Below are 26,754 nucleotides of genomic sequence, written 5' to 3' on the forward strand. Positions count from 1 at the left end.
TGCTTTTTTTACCCTAAACTCCACACACAGTCGGTCTCCCCCTTCCCTGTTTCTGGTATGATCACTGCCTTCCCCGTCCTCATTCTTTACGCCAGGGGTCCTCAAACTACAGCCCGCAGGCCACATGCAAATACAAATATTGTATTTGTTCCCGTTTTGTTTTTTTACTTCAAAATAAGATATGTGCAGTGTGCATAGGAATTTGTTCATAGTGTTTTTTTTAAAAACTATAGTCCGGCCCTCCAACCGTCTGAGGGACAGTGAACTGGCCCCCTGTTTAAAAAGTTTGAGGACCCCTGCTCTACACAATGCACTTGGAGTTGAGTTTTAAAAGCTGGGCCCTCGCAGTAGCCATACCACTTGAATACGTGCCTCTTGACAGTTGGCCTTCCTGTCATTTTGCAACTGGGCTGTTCATCTGAAGGAGCTTGGTCTTTCACTGCTCCTGTGTTTGAAATGCTTCTGAGGTTTTGTGGTTGCCGTTGATTCGCTGGGGAACTTGGAGCCCCAGCTTCCTTGTGCCTGGTGAAGGGCCAGCCCTCGCTAGTGCACGGGGAGCATGGAGGGGCCCGGGCAGCCCGGCTGCTAGGAGAGAATCCCACCTGGAGGTCAGACAGGCAGCCGTCTCTCCACTGCCCTGAGGAATCTGCCTTTTCCGGGTAAGTGCAGGAGACTTGGGTGGTGGTGGGAGTGAAAGTTACGCATAAAGAGAGCCAGTGTAGTTCTAACGCTGACAATTCAGACAGAGAGCCTTATTCACTCTGACCACAGTCCTGCAGACAGCATTGTTTCACCCTTCCCGTGTCAAGCACACGGCTGCGAAGGCTATGCCCAATTTTCATGAGCAAGTAAATGTGGACAAAATGGTTTCAGAGTCTGTCAAAAAGAAAGGACTTCGGCTGAAAAGTTTATAGAGGTCTCTGGGGGATGTGGGTTAGGGTTAGGGTAAATGTTTATCTTTAGGTATTTGGTTTGTTTCTTCCGTTATAAAGAATCTTCAAACTGTATAACTGTAATATTGCCCAATACAGTTTGAAACCATCCTGGCAGCCCTAATCAATAGAAGAAAACAACCAATAGCAATCAGGGACTTTTGAAATTCCTAAAAGGAGTATATTCAAAATGACACCCATAACAATGGTTATTGTAATTCTTTTCATTCAATTTTTACAGTACTACATGACAGGAGGAATCAGAAAATAACTTTAAAATCAGGACAACATCTGTTCAAATAATTTTACATTAAGTTCCTTCTCTACCATTATTTCCTTTTCATAAGAAGTATTGCATTTCAAATAGGTGGAATGGGACATAATGCAAAGTTGAAAAAAAACAAGTCAGGAATGCATAATATGAGAGTTTAGTCTTGTTTCTTTGATGAATTGTAATCTGATTTTGTTCTCTGAAGTTTAACTTTCTACAACTCTGCACAGTTCTTTACCCAAGAAGTTGTATATTAAGCACTCCAAATTTACAGCTCCGTGATTTCTGTTTTATTGGGTGTAACTCCGTCAATCAGTCAGCATTTTAATTGATCAGTTAGGAGTAATGAGAAGACCAGTGGATGAGGAATGAGGGTATGAATTCTAGTCCTGTTTTCTAGTCATTGAGGGATTTGGACAATATTTTCCAACCATTGTAAGCCAATTTTATAGAAAGTTGTTTCTATAAAATAATAGGTAATAAATAGTTTAGGTTTTGTAGGCCAAGATGCAAAAGTGAATATAATAACCATTTTAAATGGAACCATTTAAAAAAGTAATAGCCACTCTCCCTCACAGAATGCATGAAGACAAGAGATGAGCCAGATTTGGCCTAAGGGCCATGATTTTCCAACTCCTGTTCAAGGCAGTGATTTTTAGCAATTATAAAGTAGAAGATGTAGACTAGATTACATGACCCCCAAAGGAGTTTGTTCATAGATGATATTTAGGGTAATTCACCAATCACCTAACGTTGTATACACAATCTGTGTATGTAAATATGTGTTTTTATAAATGGAGAAAAATGTCCACAGATTTTGTCAGACTTTCAGAGTGGTCCAAAACCCAATTAAGCTTAAGGACCATAGGACTAGCTGATTTGTAAAGATGCTTCCCAAATCTAAAATTCAGTGAACCTACACAATGCTTATTGGATGTCTGCTATGTATAAGCTACTGTGCTACCACTGTAAGAGATGTTAGCACATTATATAACCAAATTAACATGTCAAAATATTTTAAAGAAGATTGGAATAGGTGCAAATCAGTGATATCCTTCAGAGTAATGAACTTGAGAAAAATTCTGTAATTGGTCAAACATTTCTGAAATATTACTTTGCAGAAGGTCCTCAAATCTAGTATGAGTTGTGACAAAATATGTATCAAATGTTCTTCTTGTTCCATCTTGTTGAGGGCAATGGTATTATTCCTGACAATCATAATCAAACTTAAGTTAAACAGAGTCTCTTTCCTAAAAATACAATTTCCTTAAGGGCAGGAACTATGCCTTTTCATTCCTGGATTCTGGGACGGTATTTGTAACGTGCTAAGTATTCAACATCTGGAATAAATAAATGAGTGAATTGACTGAATACGTGAATGGAACAGTGAAGATGCTATCTTTGAGATTATGTGCATTAGGTACTGAAGGCTTAGAACCAAAAATAGCATAAAAATAGTAGCTGCTAAGTCCAAAGATTGCTTCTCTTTTCAACATTGGGCATAACTGTTATCTCAAAATACTTGGCCAACTAAAGATTGCAGTTCCTGGGGATTAAGTCATTTTTTTAAAAAGAGTGAAATTTGTCTAATTGAATTCACATGGGAGAGAGAAACACTTCTTACAGGTTAACCTGTCCATAGCCTGGTCTCTGGGCAGGGGTGGCTAGGGAGGGAAGTTCCACAAAGGAATAGTAGCACTCACAGCTCAGCACTTCCTGCCCTGAGCAGAAATGGAGGTTTTCCTGGCCAATCCACAAGTCAGATCTTCTAGAAGTTAGGTACCACTCTGCTCCCTGATAAAGGATTTCAGCCTGACCTCCACTGCCTGGCCCGTTGATGATGCCCAAATCTGAACTCTGTTCCCCGGAGCTGCCTCCCAGCTACACGCGTAGGGATTGACTTGTGGCCCAAGAGTGCCTCTCTTCTAGGAGAACTTCATTTTCCGAAAGACAGATTCAGTCTGCACCAGCTAGTTTATGGTTCCTTCACATCTCTAGGGACATGTACATCCTGGGGTTAAAAATATCTGAGAACTGTTCATCACAAACTTAGAACAAAGATGCTCCTTGTGCTCTTATCACTGAGGAAGTCGCCAGGATTTTAGGGGCTCTGCGCTGGGGATGAGTCAAAGATTAAACGTTAGAACAAGAGATGCTCCTAGCGCTCTGGTCACTTAGGAAATGATAAGGATTGCCCGACCAGCATGGCTCAGTGGTTGAGCGTCTACCTATGAACCAGGAGGTCACAGTTTGGTTCCTGGTCAGGGCACATGCCCAGGTTGCAGGCTCTGTTCCCAGTTGGGAATGCGCTGGAGGTAGCCAGTCAATGATTCTCTCTCATCACTGATGTTTCTCTCTCCCTCCCTCTCCCTTCCTCTCTGACATCAATACAAATATATTTTAAACAAGAAATTACAAGGATTTTAGGAGGAACTAGAGGCAGAGAACAATACAAATTATATATATGATCTTACTATTTCACAGCTGGCATAGTGATGCTCATGTAACTCACCCATGTATTATTTTAGCGCAGTGTTATCTTTTCCCAAGGCTGTAATCCCTCTGAGGAGCAGTGGCCTTGTCTAGCACAGACTTTATTCTGTGCCAGGGCCCAAGTTAGAGAAGCTTTAGTTGGGATTTGGGTATGGTGTGCAGAAGTTTAAAAAATGTTTCATGTTCATCGATTCCTTCTTCTCTCCCTCTCTCTCTCCCACCATTTACATATAATCTATCCGACAAACATCTCTCCCAAGAGCAAAATTATTTAACTGGCTTTTTAAAAATCTCTTCCCAAGAAGCAAATGTGACATAAAACTTTTTAAGTTTTCTTAATTGTAAATAGAAAAATTTTTTACTATTCCCACTTTTTAATATAAAAGTGTGTGAGAGAGAGAGGGATTGAAAGATCTTTATTGCTTATGACCTCTGCTTTCCAGGAGCCAGTAATATAGCTGGAAAGACACAATTTATTTATGTAAAACAAAGGCAAAGATCATAAGTCATTATTTACTCTTGGCAGAGACATTTACAGGAAATGAGTGGTTAGGTCATCTTTATTAGATTGCATAAAAGGGCAAAAAGGTTGAGTAAAAATCATTAGCCAAGTGATTGGATAGGTAGCTTATTTCTAGAAGATTACTACTAAGGGTTATTAGAGAAATGTCAAAGCGTTGTATCAAGAATGCTAGTTGCTTCGCAGAACAGGGTGAATCGGGTTGGTGTGAGACCATGCTTCCGTTGTACTGCAAATGAGCCATCAAGGCTGAAGGTCCCCTGGACACGCTTGCAGACCAGGAGAGGGAAATCTGTCTTGAGACCTGAGACCCCCGGCATGGGCTGCGTGTTGTGGACTCTGCTGCAGGGAGGTCAAAAGGCTGACTCTTAACTGAGACCACGTGTGCTGAAATTTGGATGAATGGCGGGTGTCTGACACCCAGTTACATGAAGGCGGTGGTTCTCGGGGGACGGGGGGGATTGTGTCAGAATCCCTGGAACCACTGGTTAAGAGCACCCAGTTCAAGGTCTCCCCGTGGATCCAGTGCTGAGATGGGGCTCCGGCATTAATAGTGGGACCCATCTCCCTGGGTGATGATGAAGGATGGTGGGTATGGGGCCGGGCTTTTCTCACCCCATATTCCTACCCTGTACTCCAAGTGCTAATAGCTGAGACACGACTCAGCTGCTCTCTGGGCTTAGGCCTAAGTGGATGCAGAGAAAAGTCTTATCCAAGATCTTCAGAGAGACAAAGCCGGCCCCTGGTCGCTGGGCCCGGCACTGTGCAATACACAGAAGAGAGCCTATTGCCCACTGGTGAGCGCTGACCCAGGAACCAGGAGGTCACGGTTCGATTCCCCATCAGGCCACATGCCCCGGTTGTGGGCTCTTTCTCCAGGAGGGGTCATATAGGAGGCAGTCCGTGGATGCTATTTCTCTCTCATCGATGTTTCTATCCCTCTCCCTTCCTCTCTCCCTAAAAAATCAATAAAAACAAAGTTTGTGTGTGTTTTGTTTTTGTTTTTTAAAAAGAAGAGAGGCTATCACATGGGGGACATAGGTTTCATTTCTTATCAGCTAGGCTTTCTTTATTTAAAAAAAAAAAAAAAAAGGTGATTCTCTCAGCTGTGGTGTACTTCTAAGTGGCAAGCACACTTGCCACACCCCAGACCTCAGCCAGCTCCTACTGCCGGTAAAAGGGAGGTCACATTCTCTGACCCAAATGAGAACTGTGAAGATCCAAAGAAATAACGTGATACCTACCCAGGACACAGTATTGTTCAGTAATGATCACCCCTCTTCCCTCCTCCCACCATTGCACATCGTTGGGTTTGAATGACACCCACAAATAAAACAGACCAAACTGTCCCATCTGGCTGCCCATCTGTCAGTGACTTTCCGCCAGGGCCCACAGGGACACCTGAAGTGGAACGCTTGGGTTTCCTATCCTTGCTGGGAGGGAGTGTGCAGCTCGGGGGGCCATGGGGCATCTCAGTGCCACGGTGTCAGAAACAACCTCTTACATGGCTGGGGCTCCGGGGGGAGGTGTAGTGGAGGCCTAAGGAGGGGGGGTGGGGGGCTAGAGTTTTGTGTTTCAGTGAAGAAATAGCAGTCTGTTTTAACCAAGAAAAGGGCTGCTTAGGATCTCCCTGGTGGCCCAGGGCCGTGTTTTCATGAGCTCAGACGGAGTGACACAGGGCCTTGTTTCCCACTTTCTCGGAGCGGCACCTGACCTGCTCCCTCTCCTCTTTCTCACTTCTGAAACGAAGCCGTGCAGGCAGGGCTGACTCTGACTTCAGCACTGATGGGAGCGGAGGGATGGGACATGGATTGAGCACCTATGGTAGCCAGCATCATCTCAGCTTTGAATCCCCCAGTGGCCGCACAAGGACATTGTCCACAGATGACGGGACGAGAAGCCAGGTCCAGCCGATGTCGGATGATAGAAGTTCCCTGTCTGTCTCTCTCTGTCGCCTTCCTGGCACCATTGGTCACGGAGAGCGAATCCCAGCCCATGGTTCTGACTGGATTGCCTTCAACCTCCCTTACAATAGAAAAAATAATAATCCTTTGATCTAGAACCAGAGACTGGCAAAATGGGGAGGAGGGTGTAAAACACAGAGAGTTCATGTTTGGGGTTTGTAGGCCAGGCCGTCTCTAGTATGACCACCAGCTGCCGTGCAGCAGGCAGGCAGGCAGAGGCCGTGTGTGAGCAGCTGCGTGTGGCTGTATCCTTTTCTTGTAAAGTCAGCGGGTGGTGGGATTTGGCCCTCAGGCTGTGCTTTGCAAACCCATGATCTAGATCAGCGATGGCGAACCTTTTGAGCTCGGCGTGTCAGCATTTTGAAAAACCCTAACAACTCTGGTGCCATGTCACATATAGAAATTTTTTGATATTTGCAACCATAGTGAAACAAAGATTTATATTTTTGATATTTATTTTATATATTTAAATGCCATTTAACAAAGAAAAATCAACCAAAAAAAATGAGTGTCATAGGTTCGCCATCACTGATCTAGATTAACAGCAGCCAGAAATCCCAGATCAGTGTGGAGTTTTAAAAAGTGCTTTACACTTTAAATAATTACAGACGTATAAAATGTTTAAAAAAGTATAGACCTGTGCTAGTCAAACATGTGTCAATGTAAATATGGTGTTATATTATATCAGGGGTTGATTTTATTTATTTTTAAAGTACATTTTTATTGATTTTTAGAGAAAGAGGAAGGGAGAGGGAGAGAGAGAAACACTGATGAACGAGAAACATTGATCGGCTGCCTTCTTCACACCCCTATTGGGGATGAGCCTGAAACCTGGGCATGTGCCCTGGCCGGGATTGAACCAGCGACCTCTGGCGCACGGGCCGACGCCCAACCACTGAGCCACACCAGCCGGGCAGGGTTATTGATTTTAAACAAATTGCCGATTTCCCAGCGGGACAGGGAATCAGGATGGTGCCCTCGGCCATTTGCTTCTCTGACTCTGAGCAGTGGGCACGGGAGCGTGAGAGGCCCAGGGGCCGTGTGCCCGCAGCCTGTGCGTCCTTCATTGCGCCCGAAGCGGTAGCTCCTGGGCACCAAGCTGAAGCTGAGAGCGGCTGGAACTTGCCCCCAGGTTAGCCAGACGGGGGAGAGCTGCTGCTAACCCCACACTCTTTTCACGATACCCTTTGCTCAGTTTTAATAAGTTTCTGAATTGATGGCTTGAGGGCATAAGAAATTCCTGGGTTGCCTTCTGAGTCATCAAAGCCAGCGGCCGGTGGTTACGTTATCCACAGATGACATCTGACTGTATTCGGCCTCCTCGCCGCTTTGAAGAAGCCGCCTGCCTGTAAAGCTTCTCTCTTCAGGGGCCGTGTCTTCTCTGATGAGCGGCTTGGTTCAGCACCGGCATCTCCGCGCTCTGGCGTTCGGCGATTTCCCTGCGCCGTGTCTAGGTATGGATTTACTTCCGTTCGTCCTGCTTACAATTCTTGGGCCTTACCAAGCCTGATGATTGGTATTTTTCATCAGCTCTGGAAAATCCTCAGCCATTCCCTGTCAGAAAATCGCCTTGACTTTGCTCTCTCTACCGTGTGTTCTGGAACAGATTTCACCGCCGTGTCACTTTTCTGGTTTCGTTTCCTCGATGGGAACAGAGCATAGCTATTGAGCAGTGGAGCCGGGCTCCTGGCTTGCATGTTGTGCCTCGCGCTCTCATCAGGTGCATGAATGGGGGGAGTTACTCTATCACCCTGTACCTCAGCTTCCTCATCTCGAAAATGGGAAGCAGTACTTTCTACTCTGTGAGATGGTGGTGAGGACTGCAAGGGAAACTATATGTAAAGTACGGAGAAGGGTGTCAGCGTGTTTGCTCTTAGGATTTTTCTTCACTGCCAGCTGAGCAATTTTTTTTCATATCTGTTGTGCAGTTCACCAGGTTTTATTTCCTTTCTCTGATCTATCCTGTGAGATGCTGGTTCTATGAGTATATTTTTCACTTTCAAAGCTGCAGTTCTGGTTGCTGAGTTTTATTTCTTTAAATATTTACATTCACGTTGGCACTCGCTTCTGCCGGGTCCTCCAGAACCTGGGCCACTTGGAAAAGTGCTCAGACCGGCCTCTCCTCAAGGTGTTGGCAGAACGTTGAGGGAGCGGACGGAGCGAGGTCTCTGTCTTGATAACCTGGTTTGGTAAATGGTGATGGGAGGGGACAGGACTTGAGGTGGTGAACACACAGTATGATTCACAGATGATATATTCTAGAATTGTACACTTTAAATCTATAATTTTATTAACCAGCGCCACCCCCTAGAAATTCAACTAAAAAAAATCACACAAAAACCCCTGATTTGAAATGAGTATGAGGTGAGGATCTGACCCCAAAAAATACAAGGCCTGAGGCTGGGAATTCAGTTTGAAATGTGAGTGGTTTTCATCCTTACGTGCCATTGGACATGTTTGGAGAGCATGAACATGTGTGGCCTCCTAGGCCCCGTCCCAGAAGTGGGAGCCATGCGGTGCTGTTCTCCAAAGCGTCCCAGGCGATCCCCTGTGCAGGCAGCACGGATGCATCAGCCGGGGAACCGGAACATCCTGAAAGCAACCCAGGTGCACCAGACGGGGGTTAATGCGGGAGGCCAGGGCACCACACCACTGGGAGGGCCATGGGCAGCTGCTGCATTTCCTTTTCTCTTTTTTCTTGGTGCATGTGTGTGTGTGTGTGTGTGTGCGTGTGCGTGTGCGTGTGCATGTGTGTGTTGGGGGGGGGCGGTATTAGTAAGTACAGGAACCTCAGGAAACCACCACTGAAGACCACAGCCACTTCTGCTCCACGGAGAGTGGATCCGAGGAACCCGAGAGCCTCCTCCACAGCCGCTGGGCTGCATGCCGTGGACACAAGAAAGTGCTGAGTGTGTTCAGCCTCACCTTCAGATTCTCACAGGGACACTCTTATTGATGGCAGTTACCTCCAGGCTTGGTGGCCAGACAGGCTAGAGCAGCCATGGGCAAACTACGGCCCGCGGGCCGGATGCGGCCCGTTAGAAATGAATAAAACTAAAAAAAAAAAAAAAAGACCGTACCCTTTTATGTAATGATGTTTACTTTGAATTTATATTAGTTCACACAAACACTCTATCCATGCTTTTGTTCCGGCCCTCTGGTCCAGTTTAAGAACCTATTGTGGCCCTCGAGTCAAAAAGTTTGCCCACCCCTGGGCTAGAGGATGCAGAGAAGGGGGGAAATGGTCCAGATCTGTCAACAGGTTGAGAATCACTGTTTTGGAATCGGCGAACTTCCAAGATTCAGGCACAGAGCGGGGCGGGCCTGCTGGTGTCTGAACGCCTGGGCGCTGTAGAAACACTGGCCCAGACACAGGAAGAGTGTTGAGGTTAAAGTTCCCAGCAGAGAGGACTTTTCCCACCCCCCACCCCCCAATTTTACTACCAAGAGGAAGTGTGAATCTCCCCCCACCCCTCCCCCCAACCCCTCCCCAGCCATGGCGCCTTTAATTTTGCTGGCAGTGCTATGGAACTCCAGTGAATGGCAAGAAGAATCTACAAGAAGAATCTTAGTCAAGCAAAGGCTGCGCTCTGCAGAGACTCCGCTGAGTCTGGTACCCCAGTGGGAGGTGGAGTGATGGGCGCCTTGAAAACAATGATGAAAGGAAAACGCAGCTCACACTGAAGCTCATGGTCTTTGTGCTCCATGCCGTTGCCTCTCTGTAAGCCAGGCACAGGGTGAATTTTGCAGGGTCCCCCACATAAATCGGGATTGACCGTCAGTCCTTGCAGAGAAGCCCCTTCTCAGGTTGGTGGCTCTCCTCTGGTCCCTCTTTCTGAAAGCGACCACCCACCCGTTCCCACTTCTCAGTCACTCCATGGCCTCTCCCTCTTCCCCTTTCTCTCCTATGCTCCCCCCAGGCTGCTTCTCCTCTTCTTCTTTTCTGTGCCTTCTTCCTGTTAGAGTGTTTGGTTGTGGAGCCGAGCCGAGCTGTGATGTGGTCAGATCAGTGTGGGGCAGCCTCTGTGCCCCGTGGGGAAATATCACCCTCACCCCAAACAGACAGCCACACCCCAAACCTCCCAGACCTTCTCCGTTGTCACAATAGTGAATGTTTCCTGGCTGCCAAAAGGGTCCTCGGGGCTCCTAAATGGAGTGCTTAGATCCCATATTTGCACATAGTGCCTTAGGTGGTATCAGTGCTAACATTTTCACAGCCTTACAAAGCAGATAATCTTCTTATCCCATGTTCTACATGAGAGAACCACAGGTTTAGAGAGATCAAAGAATTTTCCCAATTGCAAATAGCTAATACCTAGGTCACATGGCAAGCATCCCTCTGTGTTCTGAGTTTTCCTGATTATAATGTGTTCAGTGCCTTTAGACCTGGCATTATAGTTTAAGAAGGACATTGGCAAACAAGAGTGTCCAGAGTCTGGTCATATGAGGAAGGTACTGGAAATCATACCATCTTTACCACCCCTACCAATGATGAACATCTAAGAAGTGAAATCTCTGCATCATGTGTTTTATGTAGATCATCTAGTCCCCGATTCTTTCCAACTGTCTTCTGACAAATCACTTGGCAAAATAGCCGCTCCAGACACTCTGCGTCCAATGAAGAGTGTTGTTCTCTTGGACTTGGTTTTAGTCCTAAGCAGACACATTCCTTCCTCCAGGAAGCTGGTGAGGAGAGGCATACTTAGGGTACTGAGCCCACATGGACAGGGTCCGTTCTTGCATGACCATTGGCTTCGTTGTGTAGGAAGGCTAGAGCAGCAACAAGATGTCAGGGCCAAAATGCCTGGCTTCAAGCACCATTGACATAGTAATTATAATGGCTACCCCTCTCAACACATTTTACATCACAATGCATTCCTCATTCAAGCCTTCTCAACATGTTACATGCAAAAGAACCTGTGAACCTAAAAGCTTGGAAAGATTCATTCATATATAGCATCTCATTAATCCTCCAAATGACCTTGAGATGGAGGTCATACACTTTATTTTTAAGTGAACCCAGGGCAACTATATATAGTTGCCATACCACCTATTCTGAGTATGTCTTGTTTTGTGGCTGTCATTGAAGTCATTGTCATCAGGAAATTAAGAAATATTAGAAGAACTAAGAATTTAAAAATATTTTTATACTATGAAAATAGCATCCTCATTATTGCAGAAAACTTGGAAAACATTGAAAAAGTATAAGAAAGAAAGAAAATTCATGATCCAACATATCTATTCTTAGATATTTGATATGGTCACTTTCAAGAAATACATATATTCATATTATTTGATAGAAGTCATAGTGTATAAACAGTCTTGTCTTCTTTTTCATAGGAATTTTCTATTTTATTTAATATTTATATTTCTTCCTAAGCATCATTTTAGTGGCAGAGTAGGTGCTATGGATGTAGCGTAATTAATTTATTGTTAGCAAATCTCTGTGCATCTAGGGTGCACATTTTGTACATATTGCTGAGGTTAGTAATTCCTAGAAGAGAATTTACTGCCTCAAAGAGCACGATGACTATCTGTGAACTGGCCATACGTTGCCCAGTTGATATCTAGAAATGTGATCCCAATTTCAACTCCAGTGAGCATGTCACCTGGTCTTTGCCAGTTCTGAAGACTGTCACAGTATTTTACTTCCCTAATTTTAAAGATGAAGAAGATCTTATTGTTATTTTAAGTTTCACTGACTTGAAAACCATTGATGTTCAGGTCCCTTTCCAGAAGGTTCTGTAAAGGGCTGTCTTGAACTCTATGTTCCCTGCCAAGGGTGAAGGCCAGGCAGCCACAAGAGTGAAGGTCAGGATTCTCAGTGGGCTCGGTCAGTCCTTAGGGGCTGGGGATGCTGGGGTGTTGAATGCAGGAGCAGGGGGCCCAGTAGCAGGGACTGCAGTGTGTCTGTGGGTTGTCAGCTGGCCTCTCTCTCTTGCACTTGGAGGATTTTTTATGGAGTGAACAGTCTTTGAATGCCTGCGGTGTGCCCAGCATGCCTACCCCAGGCATTCTCTCAGCGTATGTTTCACACCATGGATTCTCTGTTTACAGCCCTTTCTGCAAAGGGTAGAACTCGGGTGGTTCTAAGTTGTGGGAGGAACCCGCTCGGTGATGTGGAGGGAGCCCCACTGGCAGCAGAGCCTTTGGTGGCACTGAATTTGACCATGTTCCCTCTTCATCATAGGAAATGGAAATAGATGTCTTTCACCATTGCTTGTCTTTTTTGGGGGAAATGCATTCTGCCCTTGTTCTTTTCATATTACTAATTAAACGTGCCGTTATGGGAAAACTGAAACACAGCACAATAGGGAGCAATCAACCCCGTGCACCCATCACCCAGCTGCACCCGCGACAGCATCGCGACTCACAGCGGCCCTGGTTTGATTTATTCCGCCTCCCCACGCCCCCACAACGGGATCATTTTGAATAAAACCCCAGATGTAATACCATTTTATCCATAAATATTTTGATATGTGTCTCTAAAAGATAAGGGGGCTTTTAAAAAACATAACTATAATGCTTTTATCTTGATATTCTTTAATATGATCAGATATCACTTACTGCTCAAATTTTCTGATTGTCTCATCCTTTTTTCCCTGTTGGTTTTTGATGTTGATGTGGCCAGGCTACTGACTGGCCCGGAGCTGGGCATTTCCTGGTAAACAAGCAGAGTGGGCATCTTCCTGGCCACAGATGAGCTCATTGAGCTCCCTGAGGATAGATGCTGCAAAGATAAGTCACGGAGTCTAGAGAGGTCGTTGTGGGCTGACTGAGTGGTTACCTGCCTAGTGTGATTTGTTCAGAAGATGGGGCATCCTCCCCGAATCCACACGACATCTTCAAAATTTCACAGCAGATTAACTCCTTTAAGTTAATTCTGCCTGTTAAGAATCAGGTCTAAAAAAGAAAATAAAAAACAACAACTCTTGCTGGTAAATTTAAGCCTGTTTCAAACACCACCAGGAAACGTAATGTCAGTCTGTAACTGCAGGTAATGTCTCTGAAATCCCACAGCTTCTCCCTGGGTCCCTCCTTGCTCCTCAGTCCTTCCTGAAGGACATGTGTGGATATTCTTTAGCAGGGAGAGATCTAGCTAGGAATTCCAGAGGCAAATGTTCAACTGCAGATAGGAGAGCAGCCTGATGTACCTGAATAATGCCTCAAGGTTGATTAAACGCTGCAGAACATAAGGGTTTTAGAACCCTCAGTCCGCCAGGTGGTAAAAATAGAAGACAGATACCTGAACGGGCAGAAGTGCCTTCACTGGGCAGCAACTCAGGAACCCCAGTCCAAGCGCCACCTCTCGGACTTGAGAGCCCCTGGAGGAGGTGTTACTCTCCCTAGAGATCTATAGTCTTCATCTTCCTCTTACTTGTTAAGTCACAAAACCTGAAAACGCAAAGGGCAGGTCTCAAGGAGACCATCTCCCAAGGAAAGGAGGGGCAGGGCACTGCTGAGGGACTGAGGCATGGCTGGCCTTTCGGACACGAGGAAGGAGGAGCGGTTGAGGTCCCGCTTCTGGTCTTGAGGCAGTGATTTCACCGCCATATCCCCCGGGCTCCCCCTGACTGGCACCCATGCCGCTGAAAGGGAGGACCCAGGCATTGGTGGCCCAGGGACCCAGGGTGCTTATGTGTGTGCCTGGGCTGGGTGGGGAGATCAGAGCTAGAGTTGGAAAGAAACAGAGACAAAAAGGGTGATCTGGTGACCCATTTGCCTACTTGATACTGCTCTGGCTGGACCATGGACACTGGATGGCCATCCACTCCTGTCACCACCTTTCTCTGCTTCTGCAGATCGTGTCAGGTCATGAATCAAAAGCCCTGACCGGTTTGGCTCTGTGGATAGAGCGTCAGCCTGCGGACTCAAGGGTCCCAGGTTTGATTCCCGTCAAGGGCATGTGCCTTGGTTGCGGGCACATCCCCAGTGGGAGGTGTGCAGGAGGTGGCTGATCAATACTTCTCTCTCATTGATGTTTCTGACTCTCTACCCCTCTCCCTTCCTCTCTGTAAAAAATCAATACAACATATATTTTTTTCAAAAAAAGCCATTTCTTTTCACAGCAAAGCTGATACCTGAAGACTGGCAAAGAGCGGCTACTTTCTGGTGGTGTGGGGGGCACTGTAGAGGCATGAAGAGGAAGCTGTGCTCTCTGTGAAGGGGGTTTCATCAGGTGATCTTAACTTCCTCCTGGGATCAGGGCAGCCGGGGTATGGAGCAGAGCCAGTTTGAATTTGAACCTTCCTTGTCCCTTTGACATTCTCTGTGGCTCTAGGGTATTCCTTGGGGTCTGGCTGTGTAGCGCCAGTCCCTGCCTCTGTCTTCACCTGGCTTTCTCCTCTTTTCTCTGCGTGCCTCTCCCTAATGTGCCTTTTTGTCATTGGATTTAGGGCCCACTTGGAAAATCCAGGGTCCCTAAGTTAATTATATCCACAAAGATTCTTTTTCCAAATAAGGTCACATTCATAGGTGTCTGGGATTAAGACTTGGACATATCTCTCTCGGGGCTGGCCACCATTGAACCCACTAAGCCATTCTACTCAGAAACTATGGGAAAGGCAAGGGATTTCTACTCTCATTGTATACAGCAGTTGTAGCTGTACATAACGGATACAGAATATGAACAGCAATACTAGTGTGTCATTTAAGATGCAAATACATCGTCCAGGAGAAAAATATTTAAGCCAAGTCAATGACCTAGGTTTGAGATCTCTAGTAAATACCCTTCCCTCTGCTCAGTCTTGGAACTTCAAGGTCCAGTTCTTTCTGAGTATTCTACTTGAAGGGCCTTCGGGGCTGAGGTTAACTCTGTGGCCAGAATCCAGAGAAGCTGCTCATGTTGGTATTTGATAGCTTTAAGAAGCTGAAGGGTCAGCCAGAAGACAGGAAAGAAATGCCTTTGCGTGCCTGGTACTCAGGACTGTTGCAAGGGAGTTCTGTTGTTGGGGCCTGAGGTGAAGTCTAGGTGAGCTAAGAGATGGAGTAAGAGGTGACTGCCACAGCCAGGTCTTTGTTAAATTGTAAAATCTTTGAATTGCTCATCGTGTTTGACCATCAGATTCAGTGTTGAGGTTTTCCGTGCAACATTCTCCCAGGAAGTTTCCAATGCATGTTTGGTTATCTGGTGCCTCTTCCTACCTCCCCCATTGCTGGTTCTTCCATCCATTCTAACACGGATCTCCCCTTGTGCTTAATACTGGGCAAACTGGTCCTCACCTTCCTCTACAGAGGACCAAAATGCCCCTAGCGACTTAGTTCCGCTCTTCAGATATACTGATACGTACCCTTTGCCTCACATATCTGAGAATCACGAGCCACTGAAGAGGGACTAATTTATCTAATCTTAGAGTTCTCCTCCGCATGGGTACAATGTACTGTTCAGAGGCTGCTGGGTAGCAAACCAAGATAAAAGGAGTTGAGAACTAGATGGGAAACGAAGGGAGTTGGTGGCCCCTCACCCTACACTGGAAATTTCTACAGGAAATGACTTCAGCCCCCATGGGATGGGCAGGGGAACGGGCTGGCAGGATTAACAGGACACAGGCCCTAAAGAACATCAGTGCCAAGCTGGGACCAATAGCCAGGGCTCACTGGTCCCGGGAGGTCACTGAACAGAGAGCCACAGCCAAATGAGTGGCAGGGCATGGAGTGAAGACAGGAGTGCCAGGGAAGATGGCTGGGAGTCAAGGAGACCCCAAGACCCAGAGGAGCTGGGAAACAAACCATGTACCAGACTAAAAGGCAGTCAGGAAAGGCACGGTGTGATGCAAGCCTGGCAATCCTAGGAGAGGACTGTGCCCCAGCTGCTCATCCAGGGATCCCTGGGCACAGAGCCGTGGCACTTACAGATGCCAGCCGCTTGTGCCCACCAATGGCGAGACTATGTCTCTGGGCCAGATCTCTCAGGAACCACTGTAACAATCTCTCAGTGTGATTTCCAATCTCTAAAAATGGGAGTTAAGGACTTAGAGTTCAAAAAGTGAAGAGGAATTAAGAAAAGGGCTCAGGAATCTATCTTAGGGCAAATTAAACTTTAGTAATCACATTTGAATGCAGTTTTGTTTAATATCTTGTAACATGGTGGCTTGCTTCTCAAGCATTCATTGGCTTTTGAGAATGCCATGGGGGCCTGTTGAATGACCTCTCCCAGCCCCCGGCTGGTGTCCACATTGCCTCGCAGTACCCTGGTGACTGGTCGTAGTGATACAGACAAATGCAGCGGAGAACCGAGGGCCAGCTGTCGAGGGGACTCCCCAGCTCGAAGGGGAGCAGGGATGCAGCAGGGTTGTGTGGCCCCCTTTTCTTTCACAGGCGGGGACTTCTGCACCGTGGCCTCCCTGCCGATAGCACCCAACCTGTGGGTTTCAGTGCTGCCGCTTGGTGGCTGAGCAAACCTGAACTTCAATTTCTTTAACGGATATTTGGGATAAAACATATCCACATTCTAGACTTGGGAGGAACATAAGTAATGTAGGTGAAAGTTCCACCAGGGCACCAGGACCCAAGGAAGCACTCGGGACAGGGCAGCTGTTGTTACCAACAGATGATGCTGGGACAGACGTGCTCACTGGTGTGGCACAGGAGGAACCCAAGGCCCCTCCCCAGCCGCCTTCTCAGCAGCTCTGACTTGCGCGAGGGCCCCCTGCTCCGAATAAGCTTTATCTCACATTCACCTTGGAGGCATGGTGCCTTCCATCCATCGATGCTGGCTAGTTCTCAATTGACATGCCATCGTGCCCTTCGGAAAGAGGCTCGGCCTTCTCTGAAGTCACGGTCCGTTCTTGGTCCTCTCCAGGGGTCAGGTGGCCGTAGCGTCCTGATTTGTGGGCAGGTGATATTGGGCTCCAAGAAAGAGGCCCATGGTTTGCCCGGAATGCTATGTAGATGTGGAGGGAAGGCCTGGATTGAGCAGGAGGGTCCCCATTGGACTTCTCGGAGTGTTTTCTTTCACTGTTGGCTTAGCTCGCTGAGAGGGTGGTGCAGGCTTCCAGGGGAAATATGTTACTTGAGGGTAGGATTTTACCTGCAGCCCTGGTGTTGCTCATTTGAGAATTCTGCCTGCAAGAACCGTGAGTGAAGACTGCTGGACGATGGGGTCATTTGTCTAAAGTATTAGAAACACACAGCTTGACAGGAATAGCCTACATTAGAAAGCAGGAATAGCATTTTTACTTGCAATAACTACTTTACATTTACATCTGTCAATAAAGCAATCTGGCTCTAAAATCTAGATACACAAATATGTCATGTCATGTGAACACTCTTTTCTTGGATGCCGCCTTCCGAAAATAATCCGAAATATGTAAAGTGCTTAATTCACAAAAATGTTTATTATAGACTTACTTATAATTACAGCAAGTTAGAAACACCCCATTGCTGGAAATTTGGTTAAATAACGTTGAAGATGTCCACTGGTTGGGATGTTCTGTAGTCATTTAAAAGTAGAGAAGTTTTGCCTGGCCAGTGTTGCTCAGTGGTTGAGCATCGACCCAGGAACCAAGAGGTCACTGGCTCAATTCCTGGTCAGGCCACACGGCTGGGTTGCGGGCTCAATCCCTAGTAGGAGGCATGCAGGAGGCAGTGGATCCCAATCCATGTTTCTGTCTCTCTGTCCCTCTCCCTTCCTTTCTCTCTAAAATAAACAAACAAACAAAAATCAATAAAAACATATTTAAAGAAATAAAAGTAGGGAAGCTTTAAGACGGAGTACTTCAAATTATTACTAGTGAAAAATATGGGCTGAAAAATGAGCTGCATTGTGATTGTAACTACCTCACTAACATAGATGCATCGAAAAAATACTAGCAGCAAATGTATCAAAATATTTAAAAGAGTGAAAAAATCCTGCCCATCTTCTAATTATGCTTTAGTTTCTTTAACTTAGTTGCCTCTTTTTGTGTGTGATAAAACAAAACAAAACGAAACGAAACCACTGAGGAAAGAGAAGGAAGTGAGACCCTGGTAGTTACTATGATAAAAAGATAATGAAAGAGCAGATGAACATTCGGATAAACACAAGAGGTGGTCACGGTGGTGCCGTAGGGAGAGCCTGCTGTGGCGCTTGCCGAGCCACCCCGGGCGCCAGCTAGGTGAGGTGAGAACGTGACAGCCTCTCCCTCATGACAGCCTCTCCCTGCTCACCTTCCAGCTCTTCGCTGGGCTGGAAGGGAGCTTAGAGGGAGAAAGTCACTGCAATGGCTGACTGCCATGCCTTGTCCGCCTTTTCTGTCCTTGGGCGTTGGGAGGACTAAGGAGGCCAGCTTGTGAGGGTGGCGCGAAGCCACTGCACTGGGCACCCAGGAACTCCAGGGTCACAAGCCCACAGACGCGACAGCGTGTTTCTTTGAAGCAAGATTTCCAGTAAGGAGATGGTCAGGATTCACAACACATTTTAAATATATTTTTGTTGATTTCGGAGAAGAAGGGAGAGGGAGAGAGAGATAGAAACATCAATGATGAGAGAGGATCATTGTCAGCTGCTTCCTGCACGCCCCATACTGGGGATCGAGCCTGCAACCCGGGCACGTGCCCTTGACCGGAATCAAACCCGGGACCCTTCAGTCTGCAGGCTGAGGCCCCAGCACGTTTTATTACCCGTAGACCTATGGATCCGTGCAAAGCTCCCCAGTGGGATGGGGAGACTCCGCAGCCGGCTCCTCATTGGGCAGGAAGCAGGTGGTAAACAGTGGGCGGAGGGGGCTTCTGGGAGGGATGTGGCTCTGCCTCAGAGGGAACCAAGTCTGTGAGTTTCAACCTCCTGTGGCCCCAGCCTCAGCTCTCACTACCCTTGTCGGTAACCAGAGGCCGTAAAGCGGGGAGCCACGTCCACCTCCCCAACGACGGCAGGAGTGACAGCTCAGGCCCAGGGAGCTCTTGTTGGTTCCCGCTCCTCTTTTGATGAAGGGTTCCTTGAAACAGTGTCAGCGAAGCAGGGTTTGCAGTTTCAGCTGAAGAGCAGGGGCCTCCTTTCCAAGCGGAAGGAGCACTGTGAGAGCCTGAATGTGGGGAAGTGGGAGGGGGGCCTTTGATATGTTACTTGGGCCTATACCTCCCTCCAATGACTTCTTCAGAGCTGACATCTGTTTGGTGGTTTCCCACGCTGCTTCCCCTATTCTCACCTTTCTTGGCTACCTCGAGGCAGTCCTTCAGTGGAGTAGTCATTCCGGGCCTTGTCTGAAAATACTTGGAGTAGAATGCTGCTCGGTTTTCCCGGAGAGATGAAAGTGAATGACCCTATTTGATCTCAGCAAACGTACCAGACTAGGATTTGCTCTAAGGGCATCTCGAAGGCAGGGAAGCCATTGGTCCGACAGCACCCTCTGCTCACTGTTCTGCCTCTTCTAGCCCAGGCAGGCTATTCGTCCTGGCTCCTAACAGTGACCTTGAAGAAGGGCACGTGGGGTGGGTTGAAGCATGGCTCTGCCTTTGAGGAGCCGGCACCCACCTCTCTGGGCCTTGGGAGCTCCCCTGTGGCCGCAGGGGCAGCTGCGGGCAGGAACGGGCCCTGAGACTCAGCTGCCCACTGCTGTGAGTTAGTTAATGAAGGGGCCCCGTGGACTGGAGTCTTCCTCAGTCTAAAACAGCAGTTCTCAACCTGTGGGTGGCGGCCCCTTTGGCGGTCGAACGACCCTTTCACAGGGGTCGCGTAAGACCATCCTGCATATCAGATATTGACATGACAATTCATAACAGTAGCAACATTACAGTTATGAAGTAGCAACGAAAATAAATTTATGGTTGGGTCACAACATGAGGAACTGTATTAAAGGGCCAGAAGGTTGAACACCACTGGTCTATAGGGTGTGTTGGGCCAGTAATCTCAAGGTTTCCCTCTGGTGGTAAGATTTAGCGATTTTGTCTTCTGATCCCAGTACAGATACAGGTGTTCCTCTGGCCCTGGAGACACAGTGGGGACTCACACAGCTTCTGTAAACCCTTCATTTCTGGGGCAAGGGTGGGTATGGGGGGTGCCAGGGGAAAGCGAGATGCTACTGGTAATCTCTATGAAGAAATGATGGGCAGCGCATGTTCTCTCCTGTTGGATGGGCAGGGGGTGGGGCCCATCTGTTCTGTGCAAATAGGAAGAAGTGAATCCAGGGATGGAGTGGGAAGCAAAGAGGATTGTAGAATAAGGTCAGCAGGACCAGGACATTTCGACTGAGTCTGGCCAGGTCGCCCAAAGCTCTCCGTTCCTGGCACCAAGCTGGCTGACCCGGGGCACCCAGCATGAACGCAGCACTTGGCATCACAGATTCTGTCTTCATTCCTCGCCTTTATCAGGGATAGTTCTCACTCTTCTTCCTCATCACCAGAGGCTCAGTTCAGACAGCTTTTTCTTTCCCTCTTTCTAAACAATGGCCTTATGGAGACAGGACCTACATACATAGAATTCACTGCTCCACAGCATGTAATCCAATGGTGTTTAGTATATTCACAGAGGTGTATACAGTTTTTCTTTCCTGTACCTGGAGAAACAAATATAAATAGTTTACATGGATTATGATTTCAGATATGTCTGGACTTACTGTTTTCTTTTCAAATTTGTCTACTTACCATGTTTTCTTGTTTGTTTTCTATTTATTTTTTTCCTTCCTGCCTTTGCTTGGATTTATGGAGTTCATTGTATTCCCTTTTGCCTTCTTATAATTTGTAAGCAACACCAACTTATGGTGGGACATTCATCCTGGATTCAGATACAAACAATATAATTTCATGTCTACTTGATAGAGATACTTCTCTTCAGGAAAAAAATTAAAGGCAAGTGCAGAGATTACACATCACATGGAACAAATATAACAGTAGGCAACCTTTTAAGTGGGCCACTTAGAAACTCTTTCAGGCTCACAAAAGCAGAGACTGTCTGGGGTCAGGTCATCATCAACATCATTTTTTAAAAAATATATTTTATTGATTTTTTAAGAGAGGAAGGGAGAGGGACAGAGAGTTAGAAACATCGATGAGAGAGAAACATCAATCAGCTGCCTCCTGCACACTCCCCACTGGGGATGTGCCCGCAACCATGGTACATACCCTTGACCGGAATCGAACCTGGGACCCTTGAGTCCACAGGCTGATGCTTTATCCACTGAGCCAAACCGGCTAGGGTCATCATCATCATTTTAAAATAGAGGCCCAGTGCACGAAAATTTGTGCACTCGGGGGATGGGGGATCCCTCAGCCTGGCCTATGCCCTCTCGCAGTCCGGGACTCCTCAGGGGATGTCCACCTGCTGGCTTAGGCCCGCTCCCCAGCAGATCAGGCCTAAGCTGGCATTCAGACATCCCTCTGGCAGCCTGGGAGCCCTCAGGGGATGTCCGACTGACGGCTTAGGCCCACTCACAGTTGGACATCCTTAGTGCTGCCGCAGAGGTGAGAGAGGCTCCCACCACTGCCACTGCTCTCGCAGCCATCAGCCCCGCTTGTGGTTGAGTGGTGCTCCCGCTGTGGGAGTGCACTGACCACTAGGGGGCAGCTCCTGCATTGAGTGTCTGCCCCCTGGTAGTCAGTGTGTGTCATAGCGACCAGTCGTTCTGGTCGGTCCTTCGTTAGGGGCAATTTGCATATTACTCTTTTATTATATAGGATTAATTTTATCGAGGTATAAGCTATATGCAAGGAAATTGACCAGTTTTGAGAGTAAGTTCGATGAGCTTTGACCAATAACTATAATTGTAACCAACCTTATATAAAACATCCCATCACCCCGTAAGTTCCCTCACGGCCCTTGGAAGTCTGTATCTTCCTCTGCTATCTGGGCCCTGGACTACATTGATTTTTCTTTTGAGCACATTAGTATTGATTTTCTAGAAAAGAAATCATACGCTATGTGGTCTTTTGTGGCTGGCTTCTTCTATTTAGTAAAGCGTTTCTCAACGTTTTTATTGCCCCCCAGTAGTCTTTATAGACATTTTCCCATAATTGTCCCTCCCCTTCTTATGAAATTTTAATACCATAGATAAGCTGTATGTCTGTTTATGTAGTATATGTACATGTGTGTTTTATACATAAGTAGTAGTATTTCACACCTCAAGAACAAACTTTTGCCCCCTTGGGGGCGATATTGAGAATACATGATTTAGTAAGATGTTTTTGTCATTCATTGGTATTGTGTATATCAGTAGTTGCTTCATCTTTAAAAAAAAAATCTTTTTACTGATTTCAGAGAGAGGAAGGGAATGGGAGAGAAAGATAGAACATCAATGATGAGAGAGAACCGTTGATCAGCTGTCTCCCACATGACCCTACCAGGGACCAAACCTGAAACCCAGGCATGTGCCCTGACTGGGAATTGAATATGACCTCCTGGTTCATAGGTCACTGCTCAACCACTGAGCAACACCAGCTGGGCATAGGTTCATTTTTATTGCTGGGTAATTTTGGTTGTATGAAGAAACATTCAAGAGATGAATAAGAATAATTGCAAATGTGTTATGATGGTCAGGAACTAAGTGAATAATGTAATATCCTTCCTCACATTTGTTCCTGGTGCCAATACACAGATCTCTAATCACACATACACTCAAGTCAGAAATCTGAGAGTAATTGAGACACTTCTTTCCTCATATACGTCCTTCATCCTGTCAATTTCATCTCTACATTATTTCTTGAATCTGTTCTCAAGGGATCAGATTTTGCCATAACCCAGGACATTTTAAACATGTAAGGATTTTGATTCTTATCTTTAAAAAATAGGAAACCATTGAAGGAATTTAAATAAATAGACTATTGTAATGAATAGATCCTAAATCTTCCATTTAGTGATAATGAGTTAGAATGTAGAAAAGGAATTAGAAAGGACCAAGACTGTGTAGGGCAGGGGTGGGCAACCTTTTTGTGAGTGCATGCCAAAACCAGCAAAATCTCTGACTCAAAATTCTTCTGCGTGCCAACCCTAATTTTTTGAGAACATATTACGCCTACTTGATATCTCTTAAGGTATACATATGTGAAGAACCTTGAAGAAATAATAAAATTCATTCGAGCGACAAAAACACAGTATATGGTGATGAAAAATACATTTATTTTTTAATGTATACATGTACACTGATAGTCTGACAGAAAACTTTATGACTCCGTTTGATATTATCAGTGGGGCCCACGGACAAAACTTGGCCAAGGCCCTAATGCTGGGTGATATTATAACTGTGATTAGAAATTCAGATATACCCTCCTCTTGCTTTTTGCTGCCTTGACTTAGACAATTTTTCCCCCCAAACGAATCAGTATTTTAAATGAATTGAGCATAAATATTCTCGAATCATTTGCTGATGATTTGGAAGGAATTAGAGAATTAGAATCATTAAAAAATATATAGGTTGTCCCCAAAAAATGTATGCACACTTTGAATAATTATTAATTCCGATGGGTTGAATCTGAAAAGGAAGAAGCATCCGTTGAACTATCAGCTCTTAAAGTATGTATACATTTTGTGTACTTAAAGGGTTCCCTCAACTTTCCATCATCTTATAATTTTTTTCCAGTACCATGTTTCAGCGTCAGACAGTCTGCAATACGGCTTTATGCAAACTGTCTTGACTATGTACATATATACATGTCTCTGGGGATCTCTGCCTGCATGAGGTCTTTCACCTACAAGAGATTTATGATCTACATGTTTTCAGTCTAGAGTACACAGACACACATTCGACATAGTCTTCATTTTTTTTTTTACATATTTTTATTGATTTCAGAGAGGAAGGGAAAGAGAGAGATAGAAACATCAATAATGAGAGAGAACCATCAATCAGTTGCCTCCTGCACACCCCACACTGGGGATCGAGCCTGCAACCTGGGCATATGCCCTGTCCGGGAATCTAACTGTGACCTCTTGGTTCGTAGATCGACGCTCAACCACACTGGCTGGGCTTGTCTTCATTCTTAAGGCACAACAAGTTGACGTCATGTAAACAGGTAAATGACATAGACACATTGCCAGTGCTGGGGGCGGGGGGCGTGTACACTCACATGGAAGCTCTGGAAGTTCATCAGTTACCTGGCGCTTTGTCTCTTCCAGGTGGCTTCTGAAGTATGTCTGCCAACAACAGCTCCTGCAAACCTGTACCGACACCCCACTTAACCGGGCTCTATGGCGCAGTGCTCATCGGCGGGCTGGTGGGCGTCATCTCCATTTTGTTCCTCCTCGTGAAGATGAACACCCGGTCAGTGACCACCACGGCGGTCGTGAACCTGGTGGTGGTCCACAGTGTCTTCCTGCTGACCGTGCCTTTCCGCCTGACCTACCTCATCAAGCAGAAGTGGACATTTGGGTTGCCCTTCTGCAAATTCGTGAGCGCCATGCTGCACATCCACATGTACCTCACGTTCCTGTTCTACCTGGTGATCCTGGTCATCAGGTACCTCATCTTCTTCAAGCGCAAGGACAAGGTGGAGTTCTACAGGAAACTGCATGCGGTGGCTGCCAGCGCTGGCCTGTGGCTGCTGGTGATTGTCATTATGGTGCCCCTGATTGCTTCGCAGTACGGAAGTCTTGACGTGTATGATGAGCAGAACTGTTTTAACTTCCACAAAGAGCTTGCTTGGATGTATGTGCGAGTCATCAACTATTTGATCGTCGCCGTTGTCATAGCCATTGCGCTGATTCTCTTGGTCTTCCAGATCTTCATCATTATGTCGATGGTGCGGAAGCTGCGCCACTCCTTACTGTCCCACCAGGAGTTCTGGGCCCAGTTGAAAAACCTGTTCTTTATAGGAGTCATCATGATTTGCTTCCTTCCCTACCAGTTGTTTAGGATCTATTACTTGTACACTGTGGCGCTCTCAAATGACTGCAACAGCAATATTACATATTATAATGAAATCTTCTTGAGTGTAACGGCGATTAGCTGCTTTGACTTGCTGCTCTTTGTTCTTGGGGGAAGCCATTGGGTTAAGCAAAAGATAATTGACCTATGGAATTACCTCTTTTGCCATTAACCACACAATACAGTGTTCAGGTTTACTTCCTTTACATCAGGAGTGAAAAAGAGTAGAGGGAGGTAGGCAGGATATTTTATTACTTGATTAAGACCATGCCTTGTGGCAGCCAAATGAAAGGACTTATTCATCCCAGTCCTTATTTAGTCCCTGCCATCTCTAAAGGACGCGCCCATGCTGAGACTCCTGGTGTTCAGTCCACCTGCAGTTGCAACACGGCGTTGTTTTTCAATGCACAGGGTCTCCTTGGCCCGTCCAAGCATCCTGGGTGTAATGGTTTCTGAGTTTTTCGAGTTTATCTTAATGTCCTCAGTCTGAAACATGGTCTTTCCTTAAGCTTTGAACTGGACTCAGTCCTGTAGTTGGTTCTTTTCATTCCAGGGAAAACCTTAGGTAAATGAATTCTGGGTGTGAGTCAGCTCCAAAGCCCAAGCTCTGCTTTGTTAACAAGATAAGATACCCCGTCAGCTCACACCCGGACAAAAGCAGATAAGTGGCGGGAGAGGCCAGTAAGAAACTTTTTGGGACTATCATCACTTTGGTAGGAAGTCACTTATCTGGAAATCAAGAGAAACAGAACCCTTGGCCTTCCACTCTAATAAGATTATCTAGACTTTTCCTTTGAAAGGTCAAGTTTAAGGACTTGGGTCAACTCCCTCAATACCTCCAAAAATAATTTCAAGAATTTACTAAATATCTATATAAATAATGGTAAGAGCATAACTTAGATCAATCTGCTGCTATGCATTAAAATGAGTTCCCAAAGGAAGTACTTTTTTCCCCCTTTTCTGTTTTTGAATAATTTATAGAGGTCTTGGTCCACAGTTAATTTGCATTTTCCTTGGAGACAGAAAGCTACGCTGAAATCTTTGAGTTCTCTTCAACCCTTAAAGTTATGGGTCTTTAAATAAATGAAAACAATATTCTTTAGAACTTTTGAGAAATATGTAGAAAAATCATCTATGAGATTAGGATGCTAAATTAATACTACATAAGCTTGTGAGTTTTCTTCCCTCCTGCCCATATTTCTACTATTTCCCTCAAACTTTCATAATCTTGAATCTTCCTAAGGAACAGATCCAGTTTCATATTTAATGCCCAGCAAACCTGAAGCAATTCACGGTAGGAATAGAAGAAATGAATAAATTAGGTCATTTTTCCCCCCAGCGAGTTAAATGTCCAGGATTTAAAGGTTTTTCTTAATTTGTTATTCTACCTAGATCCATAAATTTATCAGATGAATAAGAAATACCCATGTGAGTTTCTTTGATCACTAAAATTACTGAGTCATAGAAATTAACTTTGTGGAAGAAAAAGGAGCAACATACTGCATATGTCTTGTTCCCAAATTATTTTCTGGTTTGTTTTTGTTTTTTAATCCTCACCTGAGGATATTTTTCCATTGATTTTTAGAGAGAGAGTGGAAGAGAGAGGGAAAGACAGAAATATTAATGTGAGAGAAATACATCGATTGATTGCCTCCTGCACTCACCCTGACTAGAGCCCGGGCTGGGGGGGAGCCTGCAACCGAGGTACATGCCCTTGACCATAATTGAACCCAGGAACCTTCGGTACACAGGCCAATGCTCTATCCACTGAGTCAAACCAGCTAGAGCTATTTCCTGTTTTAATTTT

General features: G+C 45.9%; 1 protein-coding gene across 1 annotated transcript; it reads left to right on the forward strand.

Annotated features, from left to right (window-relative positions):
• Positions 1-538: 538 nt before the first annotated feature.
• Positions 539-25,528, forward strand: GPR141 (G protein-coupled receptor 141). The gene is made up of 2 exons (XM_059655867.1): positions 539-659; positions 24,200-25,528. The coding sequence occupies exon 2, from the start codon at positions 24,214-24,216 to the stop codon at positions 25,117-25,119; it is 906 nt and encodes a 301-aa protein (XP_059511850.1). The 5' UTR covers positions 539-659; positions 24,200-24,213; the 3' UTR covers positions 25,120-25,528.
• The last annotated feature ends 1,226 nt before the right edge of the window (positions 25,529-26,754 follow it).

Source organism: Myotis daubentonii, chromosome 10 (assembly GCF_963259705.1).
Source record: "Myotis daubentonii chromosome 10, mMyoDau2.1, whole genome shotgun sequence".
Lineage (NCBI taxonomy): Eukaryota > Metazoa > Chordata > Mammalia > Chiroptera > Vespertilionidae > Myotis > Myotis daubentonii.